Below are 17,959 nucleotides of genomic sequence, written 5' to 3' on the forward strand. Positions count from 1 at the left end.
ATGAAATCTCTCTCTCTCTCTCTCTCTCTCTCTCTCTCTCTCTCTCTCTCTCTCTCTCTCTCTCTCTCTCTCTCTCTCTCTCTCTCTCTCTCTCTCTCTCTCTCTCTCTCTCTCTCTCTCTCTCTCTCTCTCTCCCCAATTCTCAGCCTTATGTAAACATCCAAAATTTGTAGTGTGTGTCTTTACAACCCTAATTTTTCCCCTCCACTACCACGTTTTCTCTTATGTACAGGGTGGCTTCTACCTGGCCAGTCACAAAAAGTTGCCAGAGGTCTCCTGTTTTTAACAAAAACTCGAATGAAGGCATTGTTATTGGATTTGAAACTCGTAATGACATGAATAAGTTGTTAGCGATCACTAGAACACAGATGAAGCGTAGCTTGCTGTGAAAATTCAAAACATACACTGCGAAAATTCATGATTACACAAGTGATTACTGCGTCACGGGATATAAGAGACGATTATATAAGTGATTGCAGCGGTTTAAGGGTTAAGGCAGAATGGGCTCCAAAACTCGGAACCAATTCCAACCAAGGCCTAGCAGAGCTGTCGGAACCAATTCTGGAACTGGTTCCTGCCCAACCCTAACTGGTAGCATGGGTGCAAGTCAGGTTTGCAGGTACATGTTGATGCAAAATCTGAGCATCGGGAAAGAGCATAAGTTGTTTTGGGCATAACCTGAGGTGCCACTGTATTTTTAATTTTCCAGAAGACAGATTCCTACCTCTGATAAAATTGGTGGAAATCCAGGAAGAAAGTAGACAGCTGTAGCCTGGCTCAAATATTATACAATCCTCAGCTGTAAGCCTGGACATTAGTAATATTTGACAAGCACATAACACACAACAGTACACTGCACCTAGGCTGGAAGGTCGGGAGAGGACAGGGGTCTGTTCCTGCCATCACTTTGTACAAAGGCACATTGGATGTTAGAACACGTGAAAAAAAAAAAAAAAAAAAAAAAATATATATATATATATATATATATATATATATATATATATATATATATATATATATATATATATATATGCATGAGAACCGCGCTCAACACACATAGGAATAGCAGAATATGAAAATTCACGGTATTCAAACAATATTTGGATCCACTCAGATCCTGGCCAACCTTAGGGCCTATATAGTACCCAATATTCTAAGACATTACACAGTAAAACCTACCTGTAAGTATGAACTCAGTATGCCCTTCCTATATACACTTTAACATGCCTCTCTCTGTGTCATGTGTCTGCTTTCTCTGATATCCAGCCTGCTACTGACATGTGGGACACAAGGCTGCAGTCTTGCTCCCATGCTTCCTAGCCAATGGTCACTGACTCATGTGATGGTTGGGGAGATGGGGGAAACTGGATAAGGACAGGGAGGGGATAAAGAACAGGGGGGAAGGGGAAAGGTGTCCAGCCACTCTGCTCTCACTCACTGCTATTCCACACTGAACTGAATATTATCTTACAAAAATCACAGGGACTTATTTGGAAGACCAGGTAAAAATTGATTACACAGTGGGCGAGAGCAACCCTTCAATCATACACCCTCTTAGTTACAGCTCTTAGAATGGAAGGTTAGGAATCAGCAAATCATATTGTCTGTATGTTGTAAGCATGAATGTATGTGTGCTTTCTCCGAAAGACCAGAAATTACTTATAGAATAGTGAAAGGATGCATCCTAGAGACTAGAAATTATTTACACCACACTGTAGGGGGGTAAACAAAAACATAAACATAATTAAATTATATCATCTTAAAGTAATGGTGCGATACATAAATTGTGGATTTTTCATTTATCAGTTTTTTACAGGACCTTTTGAAAATCACTTATCAGTTTATACATGTAATGCCTTTCTCTTGCCCTACAGCTCAAGAAAACTCGTATCAAACTTGGTCATAATCACTGGCGCACTGATGTCATCCTTACTTGGGGCCAGCGTATCTTCACCTACCATGATGAAGTCAACATTCCCAGTATGAGAGGACTGTCATTCAGGGTAGAGATTAATGCAACAGCTCTTAGACTTAATTCAATAGTGATGCTAGTGGAAACAGTTGAAGAAGCTCAAGGAGGACAAACAGTTTACTTGCATCTCCAGCAACGCAATTCTACCATTCACAGTGCCAGGTAAAGGTTTTTGTTTTTTCTTGATCCTCAAGAATTTATTGCCTAAAAAGGCTGTGGAAATTCTATATGTATTCTCTATGGGATAATCAGTCCCTGTGATGTATATACAAGAAAAACTGTTGTTCATTCTTTTGTCTTAGAGAAAAGACCATAAGATCTTGGCACTGAATCTCACTGGTATTTGATATATGACCAAAAAATTTATTGTTTACATATACTATGTGGTGGCTAGTTCCTTTCTAAATTAATGTATTTGGATGTGTAATCCATTCTGAGAATCCTACTTGACTCAATCAAATTTCAAGGGTTTGCTTGCTGTTGCTGATAAATTTGTGAAATATTATTTGTAAATATGCTAATATCTATGTGTTCTCAACAGGGTTATGTTTTACAAGTATGACGCAGATGGAGAAAGTGTGTGGCAAGCTGGAGCCACAGATGTTGTACTAAACAAGCAAATATATCAAGATGTTATGTTTCGCCATATTGTTATACCTCTTACATCAGGCCTAGAGGTAATCACTATCATAGTCAGTCAGAGCATCAGTAAGGCTTTGTTTCTCTCTCTCTCTCTCTCTCTCTCTCTCTCTCTCTCTCTCTCTCTCTCTCTCTCTCTCTCTCTCTCTCTCTCTCTCTCTCTCTCTCTCTCTCTCTCTCTCTCTCTCTCTCTCTCTCTCTCTCTCTCATTCCTCATGCACTCACAACTGCTCTCCATTCACTTCTGTCTCACACAACCATTTTACTGTGTTCCAGTATCAGTCTTCTTCCCTTCAAGGCCTCCTTTACCCTATCTATCCTTTCCTTATGTGACCTACTTCTTTAGTTTACATATCTCATACTTGACCATACTTCACCAGCTTATCATCTTCCATTTTCTCAACATGTCCATACCATCTAAGCAAACACTGTTCTGCCCTCCCTGTCAAATTTCTTGCAACACCTGTTCTTGTTTCCTCATCTCTGACTCTGTCCATCTGAGTCATTCCTGTGTGAGACACAAATGTTTCCCTTTGTGTCTCACAATACAAGGGGACAGTCACCGCCTGCCCTCTAAAGACAACTCTCTTCCTCCACACAAAACTACAAGCACCTAATAACACACACACCCTTCACTCAAAAATTATAAAGTACACGAGACTTACCTTTGGTCAGCTGAAGTGTGCTTGTAATTTTACGAGGCAAATCACCTCTGCTTGAGGAGAGCTTTCATATGAGATTCACCGCAGCCCACGCACCGTCAGACTTTGAAGCAACGACCACCCACATGAGAAACTGATAAATACCAGGCAAAAGTTGAGTACTACATGGAAACGTACTCATAACGAAACAATAGGGAGGGAGAGGAGGGCATATGAAAGCTCTCCTCAAGCAGAGGTGATTTGCCTCGTAAAATTACAAGCACACTTCAACTGACCAAAGGTAAGTCTCGTGTACTTTATAATTTTACTACGTCAAATCACTCTCTGCTGAGTCGAGCTTTCCTATGAGGCTTTGAAGCCATGTGGGTGGCGTGCCTTGAGAAATTTTCCAGCTAAGGAACAGTAAAGTATGATGTAAACACAAAAATTTTTATTCCCCAACTGAACAGTGTCACTTTGCATATTGGTACATTGTTGAAATACCAATTTATTGCCTTGTCTACTGAAAGGATGTATACATGCCCCTCTACATATATTTATACCAATAAACCTTGCCATACCAGCTACCCTGCCTCCAAACACATAGTGCATCACTGATTACCATACCCTCAGTTGTAAACCACAAATATGTATGCTTATTACTCAAAATAAGGGTTGAACATTTACCCCAGTACTGCCTCCTGGAAAGGGTCACCTGGCCTAATAACATGCTTGTCATAATACTTTGCAAATGTACTTTCCCTAGACCATCCTGCTTTAGCCAGGATGCAAGAAATTGGCACTGCCATGGATTTGGCCTTCGAGGCTGCAGCCGGCCTCACACTACCAGCTGTGAACTTAGTTGTGTCCACCCCTGCCCTATCAAGCATCGTTTTGATCCAACGGGCAATAGTGTCTTTAGTAACGGCTTTGTGGGGTTTGATAAAGCTGATGAGTAAGGCGTGTGTCGCCTGTGAATTGCCCTGTCTAATTTCCTCCGTCCTTGCAAGATAATGCCGTAAAGTTGTGCAAACACAGATTAGCGTCCATCGAGTAAGCTTGAAATGTAATGGTACGAATGTTAAACCGTCGTCTGCATTGTTTAATGTTATCACTTAATTGAACCGAAATGGAGTCCTGCTCAATGTGCATGCCCCTAACAGTTAATAAGTGGAGTGTTTGAACCCGGGCAGCTTGTGTGAGGGCCATCAACATAACAAGTTTGAGTGTAAGGTCCTTAAGTGTTAGTGTATGTAGTGGGTACATAGCTCTTAGTTCTTGCAGAACTGGTTGTACATCCCAGGTCTCAGTGTACCTTGGTAGAGGCGGTCTCAAATTGAAAACTCCTTTCATAAACCTGACAACCAGGGGATGGTTCCCAGCACTGCACCCGTCTACCATAAGACCAAGTGACGAAAGAGCACTTCTTGTTGTGTTAATTGATTCGTAACCCACGTTCCTGTGGAAATTTTCAGACAAAAAATTGATTATGTCATGTACAGTGGGATTATAATGATTGATATGCCATCTACTACAAAACAGTAACCATCTCCTGATATGTGGGTGATATTGTTTGCGTGTACCTGTTTTCCACGAGGCCATGATTTCTTGTTCCTGCAAGTGTTCCCCGATATCGAACATGCCATCAATCGCGTGTGCCGCATGATCGGGTGCTCTTCGTCGGAGGATGGATGAACAAGGACCCCGTGTTTCTCCATGATTACTCTTGGGTGATCCACCAACATCCTGAGCAGGGTGCCCAGCCATGGCTGCGACATCCACAGTGGCACTACTATCCACCCTGTCGCCCCTTCCGCACGCATCTTTTGCAAACACCTAGTAATTAGTGAAAATGGAGAAAAAATATAACATAGTCCAAACCGTGCCCAGTTCAGAGAGAAGGCATCAAAATAAGTTGCTTCTGGATCTGGCTTCCAAGAACAAAATAAATCTACCTGCCTATTGAGCCGAGATGCAAACAAATCAACCACTGGAGTACCAAAGATGCCACACAATTGTTGGAATAGGTGTATGTCCAGTTTCCACTCATGCCTGTCATTCACCTTACAAGAGGCTAAATCAGCTAGTGTGTTATCCTTGCCTGGGATGTGTGAACATGTGATCCAAGCCCCATTATCCACACACCACTGCCAAATATGTCCCGCAATTACATTGCACACTTGAGACCTAGTACCTCCCATCTCGTTCACATATGTCATTGCTGTGGTATTGTCACAATAAACCTTAATGTAATGCCCTTTCAACTCCCGTCTAAAAGTCTGAAGGACAAACAAAATGGCTTTCAATTCAAGTGCATTAATATGTAGTAATTTTTCCTCCAAAGACCAGCTACCCGACGTGGCTCGATTGTTGAGATGGCCCCCCCAGTGTAAACTGGAAGCGTCTGTGTATAAATCAATATCCGTGCCACCCCTAAAAATTTTCCTGTCCTGTGTATAGATGTTATCAAGCCACCAACTCAAGTCTGTTTTCATGTCAGCAGTAATAGTCATCCAATTATCAAAATTACCATACTGAAGCTGTAAAGCTGCCGTCTTTTCCGTTTCCAACTTCCTGTAGTGCAGTTTCCCTAATTCCACAGCAGGAGTGGCAGCGACCAAAAGACCTGTAACTCTGGCTACTTCCCTAATTCTATCCTTGCTTTTACCCAAGAGATTCCGACAGGCCTGAATAATTTTGTGTCTCCTCCGTTCCGGTAAGGTGATTGTCATGGAATTAGTATCAATCACATTCCCCAAATACTCAATGGTCCTGGTGGGTGTCAACACCGACTTCTCTGCGTTAATACAAAAACCCAACTTCTGGAGGAGATCAATAGTGTCCTTAATGGTTGCTAGGCATCCTGACCAAGTGTTATTGCAGATGCGGGTGTCATCAATAAAGCTAGTAATGGAATGCCCTCTTTCCCTCAGTGTTGCAAAAACTGGTTTCAATAGCTTTGTGAAAATTCATGGCCCCTCTGAAAAACCATTAGGAAGACATGTGAATTGATAAACAGTATTGTTCCACTTAAAACACAAAAACTTTTGTTGTTCATCAGCAATCTTGACAGAATAGTAAGCATGTCTAAGGTCAACCGAAGCTAAATAGTCCCCTGCATGAATCAGTCTAATAGCCTGTTCAAAGTTTTCCATTTTAAAATGTTTGTAAGGGACGTGGAAATTGAGTTCTCTTAAGTTCAGCACCATCCTATACCCACCATCCTTTTTAGGCCTTAGGAAAATTGGAGAGATAACTTGTCCCATTTCCCTCTGTGTGGCCACAATGACTTTCAGGTCCAAAAGTTTCTCAATTTCATCACTGATTATAAGGTTTTCTACTGCACTGAACTTGTATGTAGTCTCCCTTGAGAATAAATGTCCAATTTCCTCAACATTTATATCTAAATGACAATGTTGCACAGTGTCTAAAATTACAGGGTCACGTGTCAGTTTTTTCCATTCTGCTGTGAATTTATGAATTCTACCAGCTTCAAAGGTGTCACTCACCTCCACTACTGCCGGGGTCTCTGTGGACCCCGGCTCCTGGCGTTTTTTTTTTTTTTTTTTTTTTTTTTTTTTTTTTTTTTTTTTTTTTTTTGAGTCCGCGTCCTGCCGCGCTGGTAGTTGACGTTGTCCCATCCTGGCACCTGACCTCTGCAGGCCATAGGGTTGGAACCTCATTGCGGAGTTTCTATGCCACGTTCACCCCCAGTAGCCACGTGACCTGCCACTGGTGGTTTTCCAAGGGTATGCCGGTTTCTTGAGGGAGAACTTGTTCTTTAACTTTTCTGTGTCCTCGATCTGCTTGGCCGATTGAGACACATCATCCCCAAACAGGAAATGCGACATGGGGACCTTATCAGCACATAAGTGGGAATATTTCTGGTTAATTTCTGTTTTCATAAGAAAACGTCTAGCCAAATTCAACCTGTGATTGGCATGACCCAACAACGCCAAGGCGCCGTTAATCATACCTACTTCCTGCACAACAGCGGGGTGGTCACTCTCCTGTGCCACTACATCCAGGGCTAGAAGTGACCTAGTTAAAATGGTACCTGCCTTGAGAATGTCACCACTTACGTCCTTAAGACGAAAATCAGCTTTCTTCGCGTCAGTCTTTAAGGCACCCAAAATCTGCGGGTTACATTCCACAGGTGCCAATGCAGGACAGTTGTTTGGTCGTCTGGTGGCTGATTCCTCCAAGATGGCCCTGTAGTCTTCCTCTTGCATACCATTGTCAAACAATTGATTAACCATAACTGCCACCTGTTGGTCAATGTCTGCAGAAACATTGTCAGGGGGCCCCAAAGCTTTGGCTGCCTGTTGCAAAACACTGCCCCCTTTGTGACACCTCTCTAATCTCCCCATCCTCACTGCTGGATTCATTAAAGCCCGAGAATGGAGGTGAAACTGTGTGGTGTGTTCCTGAAGTACCCGGAAGATGATCCTCAGGTAACGGAGGAGGGTGAGTATGTGTGTTAGCACGAAGTTTCGCTACCTCACCTTTCAATACCGCCAACTCATCCAACACTAAACGCCATGAAGGTTCGGGAGCTGTAGGCGCGGAAGCCGATGCCTGGTGCAGAGGAAGATTCTGTGCACTTCCATGTGGTTGAGCCGGTTTGTTGACATGGTGGGGCAGCACCTGTTCTTGGTCTTGACGGCGGCGACTCCTATGCCGCCGACTGTGCCGAGGCGAAAAATCGGAGGAACTGCCGCTACAATCCCGGTAAAGAGACCTCGTCCTTGAAGAAACACTGCTGCTCCTTCTCCTAATTCCTTGGAAGACCGCGTCAGGTGGCGGGGCAGAGCCGGACATGCCTGCCGACCAAGAACATAAGCCATAAGGTTGTATAGCCCCATATGTATGGTTAAAATGGCTATATGGCAGGCCCAAACCCATGCCATTCCTCAATGGTAGGCCTATCCCATACCATTGGCACTATGGTAGGCCCATCCCATACCATAGATCCACCTTAGAAAGCCGTGTACCTGTAGCGATGATGTGGCACGAGCTGGTGAAGGCGGGAGCTGTGTGGTCTTAACGTCTGATCGGCGCGAAAGCTTTCCAGCGACTGACGGTGCGTGGGCTGCGGTGAATCTCATAGGAAAGCTCGACTCAGCAGAGAGTGATTTGACGTAGTAAAATTCAAAATTATTATGGCGACTCCTACACCAGCCTCAGAGTTTCCATCTGGGGAGGGGACCACAAATGTCCCCAGGTCGAACTGCTCTTCTGATAACGACTCTAAGTGTCTTGACACACCCCCCCCTCAACCTTTTCTTCATTAACTTCTGCAACATTCACAGTCTAAGATCTAATTTTCAATCTGTAGAACACCACCTCTTCTTTCTAAACTGCATCTTTTCATCACTGAAACTCAGGTGTCTGAGGCAACTGACAGTAGCCCCTTTTCTGTTCCCTCCTACTTTCTCCATCCTCATTTTCAGTCCAAAGCTGGATGTTGCATTTATGTGCGCAGCGACTTAACCTGCTCTCGTGCCCACACTCTTGAATCTTCCGAGTTTTCCACCATCTGGCTATGACTACAGAGTCACTCTCAAACTAAATTTATCTGTGCTGTATACCTCTCACCTAACTCCTCTGACTATAAGAAGTTCTTTGAATACTTAACTTCCAAAGTGGAGCACATTCTGACTCTTCCCTTTTGCAGAGATCTCCATTCTTGGAGACTTCAATGTTCACCACCAGCTTTGGCTTTCCTCTCCCTTCACTGACCATCCTGGTGAACTAGCCTTCAGCTTTGCTATCCTCCACGACCTAGAGCAATTGGTGCAACACCCTACTCATATTCCTGACCGTCTTGTAGATACGCCCAACATTCTTGACCTTTTCCTGCTGACCTCTAATCCTTCTGCTCATGCTGTCACCCTTTCTTCTCCGTTGGGCTCCTCCAATCACAATCTCATATCTGTATCTTTTCGTATTGTTCCAATCCCTCCTCAGGATCCCCCTAAGCAAAGGTACCTCTGGCATTTTGCCTCTGCTAGTTGGGGGACCTGAGGAGGCATTTTGCTGATTTTCCTTGGAATGACTACTGCTTCCATGTCAGAGACCCGCCTTTGTGTACCAAGCACATAACAGAGGTGATAGTGTCAGGCATGGAGGCGTACATTCCTCACTCTTTTTCTTGACCTAAACCTTCCAAACCTTGGTTTAACACAGCTTGCTCTCATGCTATACATGATAGAGAGGTGGCCCAGAAAAGGTACTTAAGTCTTCCATCACCAGAATATCATGCATTTTATATTTCTGCCCAGAACTATGCCATGTCTGTTCTCTAACTAGCCAAAAACTCCTTCATTAATAGAAAGTGTCAAAATCTTTCAAGATCTAACTCCCCTCATGACTTCTGGCATCTAGCCAAAAATATCTCCAATAACTTTGCTTCTTCTTTCCCTCCTCTATTTCAACCAGATGGCACCACTGCTATCACATCTGAGCTCTTCACTCAAAACTTTGCTAAAAACTCTACCTTGGACGATTCAGGGCTTGTTTCTCCCTCTCCTCCATCCTCTGACTACTTCATGCTACCTATTAAAATTCTTCACAATGATATTTTCCATGCCCTCGCTGGCCTAAACCCTCAGAAGGCTTATGGACCTGATGGGGTCCCTCCTATTGTTTTCTGAAACTATGCCTCTGTGCTTGCACCTTGCTTAGTCAAACTCTTTCAACTCTGTCAACATCTATCTTTCCTTCTTGTTGGAAGTTTACCTACATTCAGAATGTTCCTAAAAAGGGTGACTATTTTAATCCCTCAAACTACTGTCCTGTTGCTTTAATTTCCTGTCTATCTAAAGTTTTTTAATCTATCCTCAACAGGAAGATTCTTAAACATCTATCACTTCACAACCTTCTATCTGATTGCCAGTATGGGTTCCATCAAGGCCACTCTACTGGTGATCTTCTGGCTTTCCTTACTGAGTCTTTGTTATCCTCTTTTAGAGATTTTGGTGAAACTTTTGCTGTTGCCATGGATATATCAAAAGCTTTTGATAGAGTATGGCACAAAACTTTGATTTCCAAACTACCCTGCTACGGCTTCTATCCTTCTCTCTGTAACTTCATCTCAAGTTTTCTTTCTGACCATTCTATTGCTGTTGCAGTAGACGGTCACTGTTCTTCTCTTAAATCTATTAACAGTGGTGTTCCTCAGGGCTCTGTCCTGTCACCCACTCTCTTCTTATTATTCATCAATGATCTTCTAAACCAAACTTCTTGTCCTATCCACTCCTATGCTGATGATACCACCCTGCACTTTTCCACATCTTTTCATAGACGTCCAACTCTTCAGGAAGTAACCATTTCATGCAGGGAAGCCATAGAATGCTTGACTTCTGATCTTTCTAAAATTTCTGATTGGGGCAGAGCAAACTTGGTATTGTTCAATGCCTCAATACTTAATTCCCCCATCTATCAACTCAACACAGCCTTCCAGACAACTATCCCCTCTTCTTCATTGACACTCAACTGTCCCCCTCTTCTACACTGAACATCCTTGGTCTGTCCTTTACTTATAATCTAAACTGGAAACTTCACATTTCATCTCTAGCTAAAACAGCTTCTATAAAGTTAGGCATTCTGAGACATCTCTGCCAGTTTTTCTCACCTCCCCAGCTGCTAACTCTGTACAAGGCCCTTATCTGTCTGTGTATGGAGTATGCTTCACATATCTGGGAGGGGTTCCACTCATGCTGCTCTTCTAGACAGGGTGGAATCAAAAGCTTTTCATCTCATCAACTCCTCTCCTCTAACTGACTGTCTTCAGCCTCTCTCTCATTGCTGCAATGTTGCATCTCTAGCTGTTTTCTACTGCTATTTTCATGCTAACTGCTCTTCTGATCTTGCTAACTGCATGCTTCTCTTCCTCTTTCGGCCTTGCTGCACGAGACTTTCTTCTTTCTCTCACCCCTATTCTGTCCTTGTTCTCTAATGCAAGAGTTAACCAGTATTCTCAATCATTCATCCCTTTCTCTGGTAAACTCTGGAACTCCCTGCCTGCTTCTGTATTTCCACCTTCCTATGACTTGAATTCCTTCAAGAGGGAGGTTTCAAGACACTTATCCTTCTATTTTTGACTACTACTTTGGATCCTTTTCTGGGACTGGCATATCAGTGGGCTTTTTTTTTAATTGGATTTTCGTTGCCCTTGGCCAGTGTCCATCTTACATAAAAAAGTATATATATTCCTTAGACATCTCATCTCCATGACAGTCAATCTCTTCTTGTCTGCTATTCCCATACTCCAAGTCTCAGCACTAAAATCCCTTCATACAATATTCTCTTTACATTCATTCCAAGTGCCTCTGTGTCAAACAGTCTATTCATACCTCCTAACACTTTTCCTGCTTCCTTCACCCTAGCTCTAATCTGTGTCTACTCCTTTATTCATTGTTACTGTAAACCCAAGATATTTGAAACAGTCTACCTCCTCCAGCTCCTCCCCATTTAGCCTACCACCTGCCTCCCTGGTGCACCTCATTACCTTACTCTCTCCTACATTAATCTTCAGTTTTCTTCTCTTATACACCCATCCAAACTCCTCTACCAGCCTAGTTAATTTCACCTCTGTATCTGCTACCAATGCTGTGTCATCTGCAAACAACACTTGAGTCACACTTCATTCTTCACCCTCTGCTGTTACCAGACTTAGTCCTCAATCCAGCATTCTAGCATTAATATCCCTCACCACACCATCCATATAGATGGTAAACAGCCATGGTGACATTAGACATCCCTGATGAAACCCCACATTGACTGGAAACCATTCATTACGTTGTGCTGTTTCCTACCCTGAGACATGTTTTATTCTCATAAAAAAAAAGAAAAAAATAATCCTTTTCAACAATCCACCACCAATCCCATACAACATCAAAACATCCCACACTTCTTCCTTGTTAATTCTGTCATATGCCTTCCCCAAATCCATAAAAGCCTAGCATATTTCTTTCCTTTTTTGCTAAAATACTTTTCACAAAGCTGTCTTACAACAAACACCTTGTCAACACAGCCCCTCTCTCCTCTGAAGCTTCCTTGTATATTAAATATTACTATGATTGTACTTTCTCTGATTCTTTTATTAATACTTTATGATACACCCTAACCTACCACACTCAATAGACTGATATCCCTGTAATTAGAGCACTCATACCTATCTCCTTTTCCCTTATACAGGGTAACTACACATACATTTGCTCACTCCAACAGTAGTGTGCTAGTCAGAAAACACATTAAACAATCTAACTAACCATTCTATGACACTGACCCATCCTGCCTTCAAACACTCACTGCACATCCATCATGTCTAAAAACATCCTTTGCAACAGTATGTACACTTTCACACACACCTTTCAGTCAAAATTCAAAATTAAAATGATGAATTCAACACAAGCTCATCTGGGCAGGGGACCAAGAATGTCCCCAGGTTTGACAACTTTTCTGGTATCAACCCAAAAGGTCTTGACACCCTATTTAACTGTTTATTCATTAACTTCTGAAATATTTACAGCCCTAGATCCAATTTTCAGTCTATGGAACATCACCTCTCCTCTACTAAACCTTATTTTCAGTTCCTTACCGAAATGCAGGTGTTTCAGGCAACTGACAGCAGTTCCTGTAACCTCTGTTTCCTCTTAATTTCTCTTTCCTCATTTTCAATCTTTAGCTGGATGCTGTATCTATGTGCACTGCAACATAACTTGCTCTCATACCCATTCTCTTGAGTCTACTGGATTTTCTACCATTTGCTTTTGATGTGAGAGTCACTCTCTAACTCAGTTCACTTGTGCTGTATAACTTTTACCTAATTTCAAGTATGCATATATAATAAATTGTTTGACTAACTTTCAAAGTGGTTCATATCCTCATTCTTCTCCCTATTGTGAAAATCTCCATTCTTGGAGACTTCACTGCTCACCACCAGCTTTGGCTATCTTCCCCCTTCACTGTCCAGCCTGGTAAAGTAGTTTTTCACTCAGCAATACTTCAAGATCTAAAACAAACAGTACAACACCTTATTCATATCCCTGACTGTCTTGAAGAGACTCCCAGCAGTCTTGACCTTTTCCTAACATCTAATCCTGCCCATGCTGTTATTTTATCTTCTCTATCTTATTCCTTTAGCCATAATCTCATTTCTATGTCCTATCCTATTGCTCCAATTCCTCTTTAGGATCTTTCAAAGTGGAGGTGCCTGTGGCATTTTGCCTCTGCTAATTGGGTGACTTCAGGAAGTATATTCTGATTTACCATGGAATGTCAGATACCCATCTCTGCGTGCTGAGTACATTAGAGATGTGATTTTGTCTGACTTGGAGGTGTTCACTCCTCACTCTTTCTCTCACCTTAAACCTTACAAACCTTGGTTTAACTCAGGCTGCTCTTGTGCTTGTATGTGGTAGAGGGGGGGGGGTCCACAAACAGTAAGTGAATCTTCCATCTTCTGAAACTCATGTATTTTACATTTCTGCCCTAAATCATGCCAAAACTTATCTCCAATTAACCACAAAACTCCTTTTAACATTAGAAAATATCAAAGAAATTTTACACCTAACTCCCTTTGTGGTTAGTCAAAAATATCTTCAAACAACTTTTCTTCACCTTTTTTTCCTCTATTTCAGCTTGATGACATCACTGCTATCTCATGTACCTCCAAAGCTGAATTATTCACCCAAACCTTTGTTAAAATCTCTACTTTGTATGATTCAGGTCTTGTTCCTCCTCCTCCACCTTCCAACTATTTCATGCCTTCCATCAATATTTGGAAGTTTGTCTACATTCAGCCTGTTCCTAAAAAGGGTGACTGCTCTAATCCTTCAACTACTGCCCTATTGATTTAATTTTCTACCTTTCTAAAAAGCTTTTGAATCTGTCTTCAACATGAAGATTCTTAATACCTAAGTGATGGGTGATGCAGTGGTGCATATCTCAGGGGTCCTCTGGGTGGCATATGTATTATGTACCAGACTATTTTCCTGCCTTAAATTAAATGGAGGTGGAAGAGAAATGTTTTGAATATTATTTGGCAACACTTTTCATGACTTTGTCTGGTAGTCTATACAAAGTGAAAATCATGGAAGGAGTTGATCTCCCCTTGTCCCAATGAATGGCCTAGTGCAAATGCAAACTAATTTTGTCCACTCCCAGTAAGCACTGTTAGACAAAGAATCACATTTATCAAACTTCTGGGTACAGTGGAAGAATATTCCTTTTAAGATGTAGAAGTAGATGGGGCAAGACAAGACAGGAGCTGTGGCTGCACAAGCCAGTGCCATAGCCAGTGTAATAAACACACAACTGCCAGCAGAGCAGCTGATAATATACTGTTATTGAGCCTCTACTGCAACATGAACTAAAATAACAATGAATTAAACAAAAACATCATTACAAAGGAGAAGAATAGTTGCTTCTAATGCTGTAAGTTTAATTATTTTAGGATCATTATTGAAAGAAATATGATTCAAAGAATAAGTGTGATATTTAAAAAGCGAGAGGGAAAAAAAAAAAAAAATATATATATATATATATATATATATATATATATATATATATTAGGGTGGCCCTCTGTAGGGGGGTGAAATTTCAAACGAATAATGTCTATGCTCCAAACCCGGATTCTTGTTCCTTTTGACCCAGAAACGTGCTGTGCAAGGTTTCATTGAAATCGGAATATATTTAAACGGTGCTCAACGACTCTGAAATTTTACTCATCGAACGCTAGTCACAAGCACTCCGGGTCCCCCTCCCACGTTGCTCTCGTGGGAGTATTAGCCGCTTTCCTCTCCTGGCGGGGGTTGTGTGGTTGCTAGCCACTCATTGTCGCCCGGTCCGTGCAAGCGTTCCCTTCCTGGTGTCCGGGAACTGGCGCCGATGGTCCGCGACGACCTGGACGAGGAACTGCAGTTGTTCTTCGTCCTTCGTCAGGAGCCGGTTATATTCCTGAATCAGGGCGACGCCTCGTTCCGCGTGGTCATTGGTGACCGACAGGTTCCCCAGCGCTTTGCACGCCTTGCCGTACGCCTCATCCTTCTTCCAGTCTGCCGGTTCCAACGCCAGGAATCCCTTGTCGATGGACATCTTGGAGAAGAACGAGGACGTATTGGAGGTCACGAAGTCCTCAAGGCTGCAGCCGCTGATCGCTGAAGCGGGAATGGTCACTCGCTTCTGGGCTGTGTCGTTGCCGTCCTTCTCCTCAATCGCCGCTACCATCTTCTTCTTTGTTTCTGATGAAACCCGGTCGTCGAAGAACGCCAGGGCTACCAGCTCTTCCGAGAGGTACCAGAGGTGGCCGAGGAGCTTGTTTGTCGCGGCCTTGGAGACCTCCGCGTCCTCGTACCCGTCCAGTGCCTGAAGCAGCTGAAGATCGTTGAGCGGAGCCGCGACAGCAAGTGGGGCTTGCGTCCAGGCTTTGCTGTAGAGGCGGGCGGAGAACATGGCCACCCTCAACAGTCCGCGCTCCTCCTTCGGCGTCAGTTTGACCTGTTCCCTGAACAGCCACACCTTGAGCGAGTACAGCACCTTGCTCATCCACCGAGCGTGGTGCATGGGGCCAGGGGCACGGAAGCGGATTCCGCGGGGAGGTACGCCGCCGAGAAAGATGACGGTTAGTTCCAGAAGTTCCCGGTAGTCGTCCCGAAGGTCTGTCCGCTCTTTCAGGGCCTGAAGGAACCACTCGATGTCGACCTCTCCTGCTCCATCCTCGATCGGCTGGAACTCGCCTTGGTTGATGAAGGGCCACCTCTCCTGGAAACGCTTGAACAGCAGGACAGCAGGCCCTGTAGTTGGCCCCATCACCGACGTGAAGACCGCCTCGATCACGAGCTCGAGAATGTGATGCCGGCAGGCGAGGTAGAGGAGGTCGCTCTTCAGCTGCCGCTCAATCAGGGTACACGCCCCGGTGTGGCGACCCGTGTTGGCGGCGGTGGTGTCAAAGGACATCCCCACGACCCGGTCAGCGACGCTCCACTTCTCCAACGCCTCCACGACGGCCTTCGCTTCATTCGCCCCTCTTCCACTGGGAAGCTTCGCCACCTGCAGCAGCTGAACCTCCCCTCCCCCAGACACGAGGATGGGCAGGCGGTCGACGTGGGCGTTGCTGGTGAGATCCGGCATCAGCTTCCCGTCCCAGTGGACTACCAAGGGGCCTTCTACTCGCAGCTTCTCCTTGAGGGCGGAGGCCAGTTGCTCGCGGTGACGACGGCGCTGGCTTTGGATCGATGTCCTGTTGATGTTGTACTCAACTGTGTCGTGCCCCAGGGCACGCGCTGTCTCGGTGAGGACGAACACTGCGCCACGGTCGCTCACCTTGACGCGATCCAAAGAGGCCGCCACGTCCGGGGTGACGATGTTGAGGTTCGCTCGAGGCCGTTTGGGTGGGACTGGGGAGATACCAAGTGTGGGGCTTCCTTCGGCGCTGGTGCTAGAGGAGGTTGAGGACGAATCCTCCAACTGGACTCTTGCCGCGGACGTCGACGCCTCCTCCTCCGCGCGTCGTTTCCTCACCTCCTGTGTCGCTTGCCGCTGTGACGATCGCTGTTCTTGGGCAGCTAGTGCTGTGTCCACCCCTCCCATGCGTCCCCGGCGTCCTGGTTCACGTTGAGCGAGAAGAAAAGCTTTGTCCTCCTCGTTTGTCATTGTCTCTAAAGCGCCGGCCTTCGCGACGTCGAAGAGATTCGCCAGGCGCTCCTTGAACTCCTCCTCCCTCTTCACTTGTGTTCCTGTTGTCCGTGCCTTGTTCTTGCGTACAAGGGTGTACTCCTTGTACAAGGTCTGGATGTTCTTGACGACGGTGTCAATCCGCTGCATGGGAATTCTAGCCTTAGCCCACAGCGCCTCAACAATTTTCGAGACCTTCCGGGACGCGTCCACCACCGTCATCTTCTCTACGTCCAACTTGTAGGTCAGGAGGCCCAGAACTTCTCCAGAGGATGGAAGTTGGGCTCCAGATATCTCGTTTATGGGGGCACACAGATAACGTCGCTTAGAAGCCATCTTAGCCTGAAAATGAGAAAGGATTGACAACAGTTAGTAACGCACTCCAGAAACATGCAAACACGTTGAAAAAGTACTGCCAAGCACTAGACAAATCCTAGACAGAGGAAAAGGAGCACTAGACGAGAGTTGCCACACACAGTCCTTGGTCCATAGTCCACCAACGAGAGCATCTGAGAATAGAGCCGCGGCATTTGTCACCGACAAAGCCCCTGTATCGTTGAACGTGAAAATGATCTTATATAGTAAAACTTCAAGGTCGTTGAGCACCGGGTAAATATTATTCGATTTAAAAAAAAAATTACTCGCGTGGTTTTCTCATAGAGTGGAACAAGAATCCGGGTTTGGAGACTGGATTTTCAAACTTTCGAAAATAAGGGCCACCCTAATATATATATATATATATATATATATATATATATATATATATATATATATATATATATATATATATATATATATATTGTGCTCCATAGGGATAAATAGGGATAATAGGCCATTAACATTAGTGGTTTGTCCATTAATGTTGTTGGGCAAGAGAATTTTGGACAGTAAGATTAATGATCAGGTTAGATTAATGTTACTGAGCAAGCTATTAACATTAATGGTCTATTATCCCTGTTGAGCATGATATACATACATACATATATATATATATATATATATATATATATATATATATATATATATA

The 17,959-nt window shown here is 43.9% G+C and overlaps 1 protein-coding gene across 8 annotated transcripts in view; it reads left to right on the forward strand.

The window, feature by feature from the left end:
* LOC135106420 (uncharacterized) overlaps positions 1–17,959 on the forward strand; it is a 505,119-nt gene that overhangs the window by 386,062 nt on the left and 101,098 nt on the right. For all 8 annotated transcript variants that reach the window (XM_064015423.1, XM_064015429.1, XM_064015428.1 and 5 more), the window contains 2 exons: positions 1,875–2,134; positions 2,514–2,649. In XM_064015423.1, the coding sequence (XP_063871493.1) occupies positions 1,875–2,134; positions 2,514–2,649 (396 nt within the window). The remainder of the gene's footprint in view (positions 1–1,874; positions 2,135–2,513; positions 2,650–17,959) is intronic.

The sequence above is a fragment of the Scylla paramamosain genome, chromosome 13 (genome assembly GCF_035594125.1).
Source record: "Scylla paramamosain isolate STU-SP2022 chromosome 13, ASM3559412v1, whole genome shotgun sequence".
NCBI classification, from domain to species: Eukaryota; Metazoa; Arthropoda; class Malacostraca; order Decapoda; family Portunidae; genus Scylla; species Scylla paramamosain.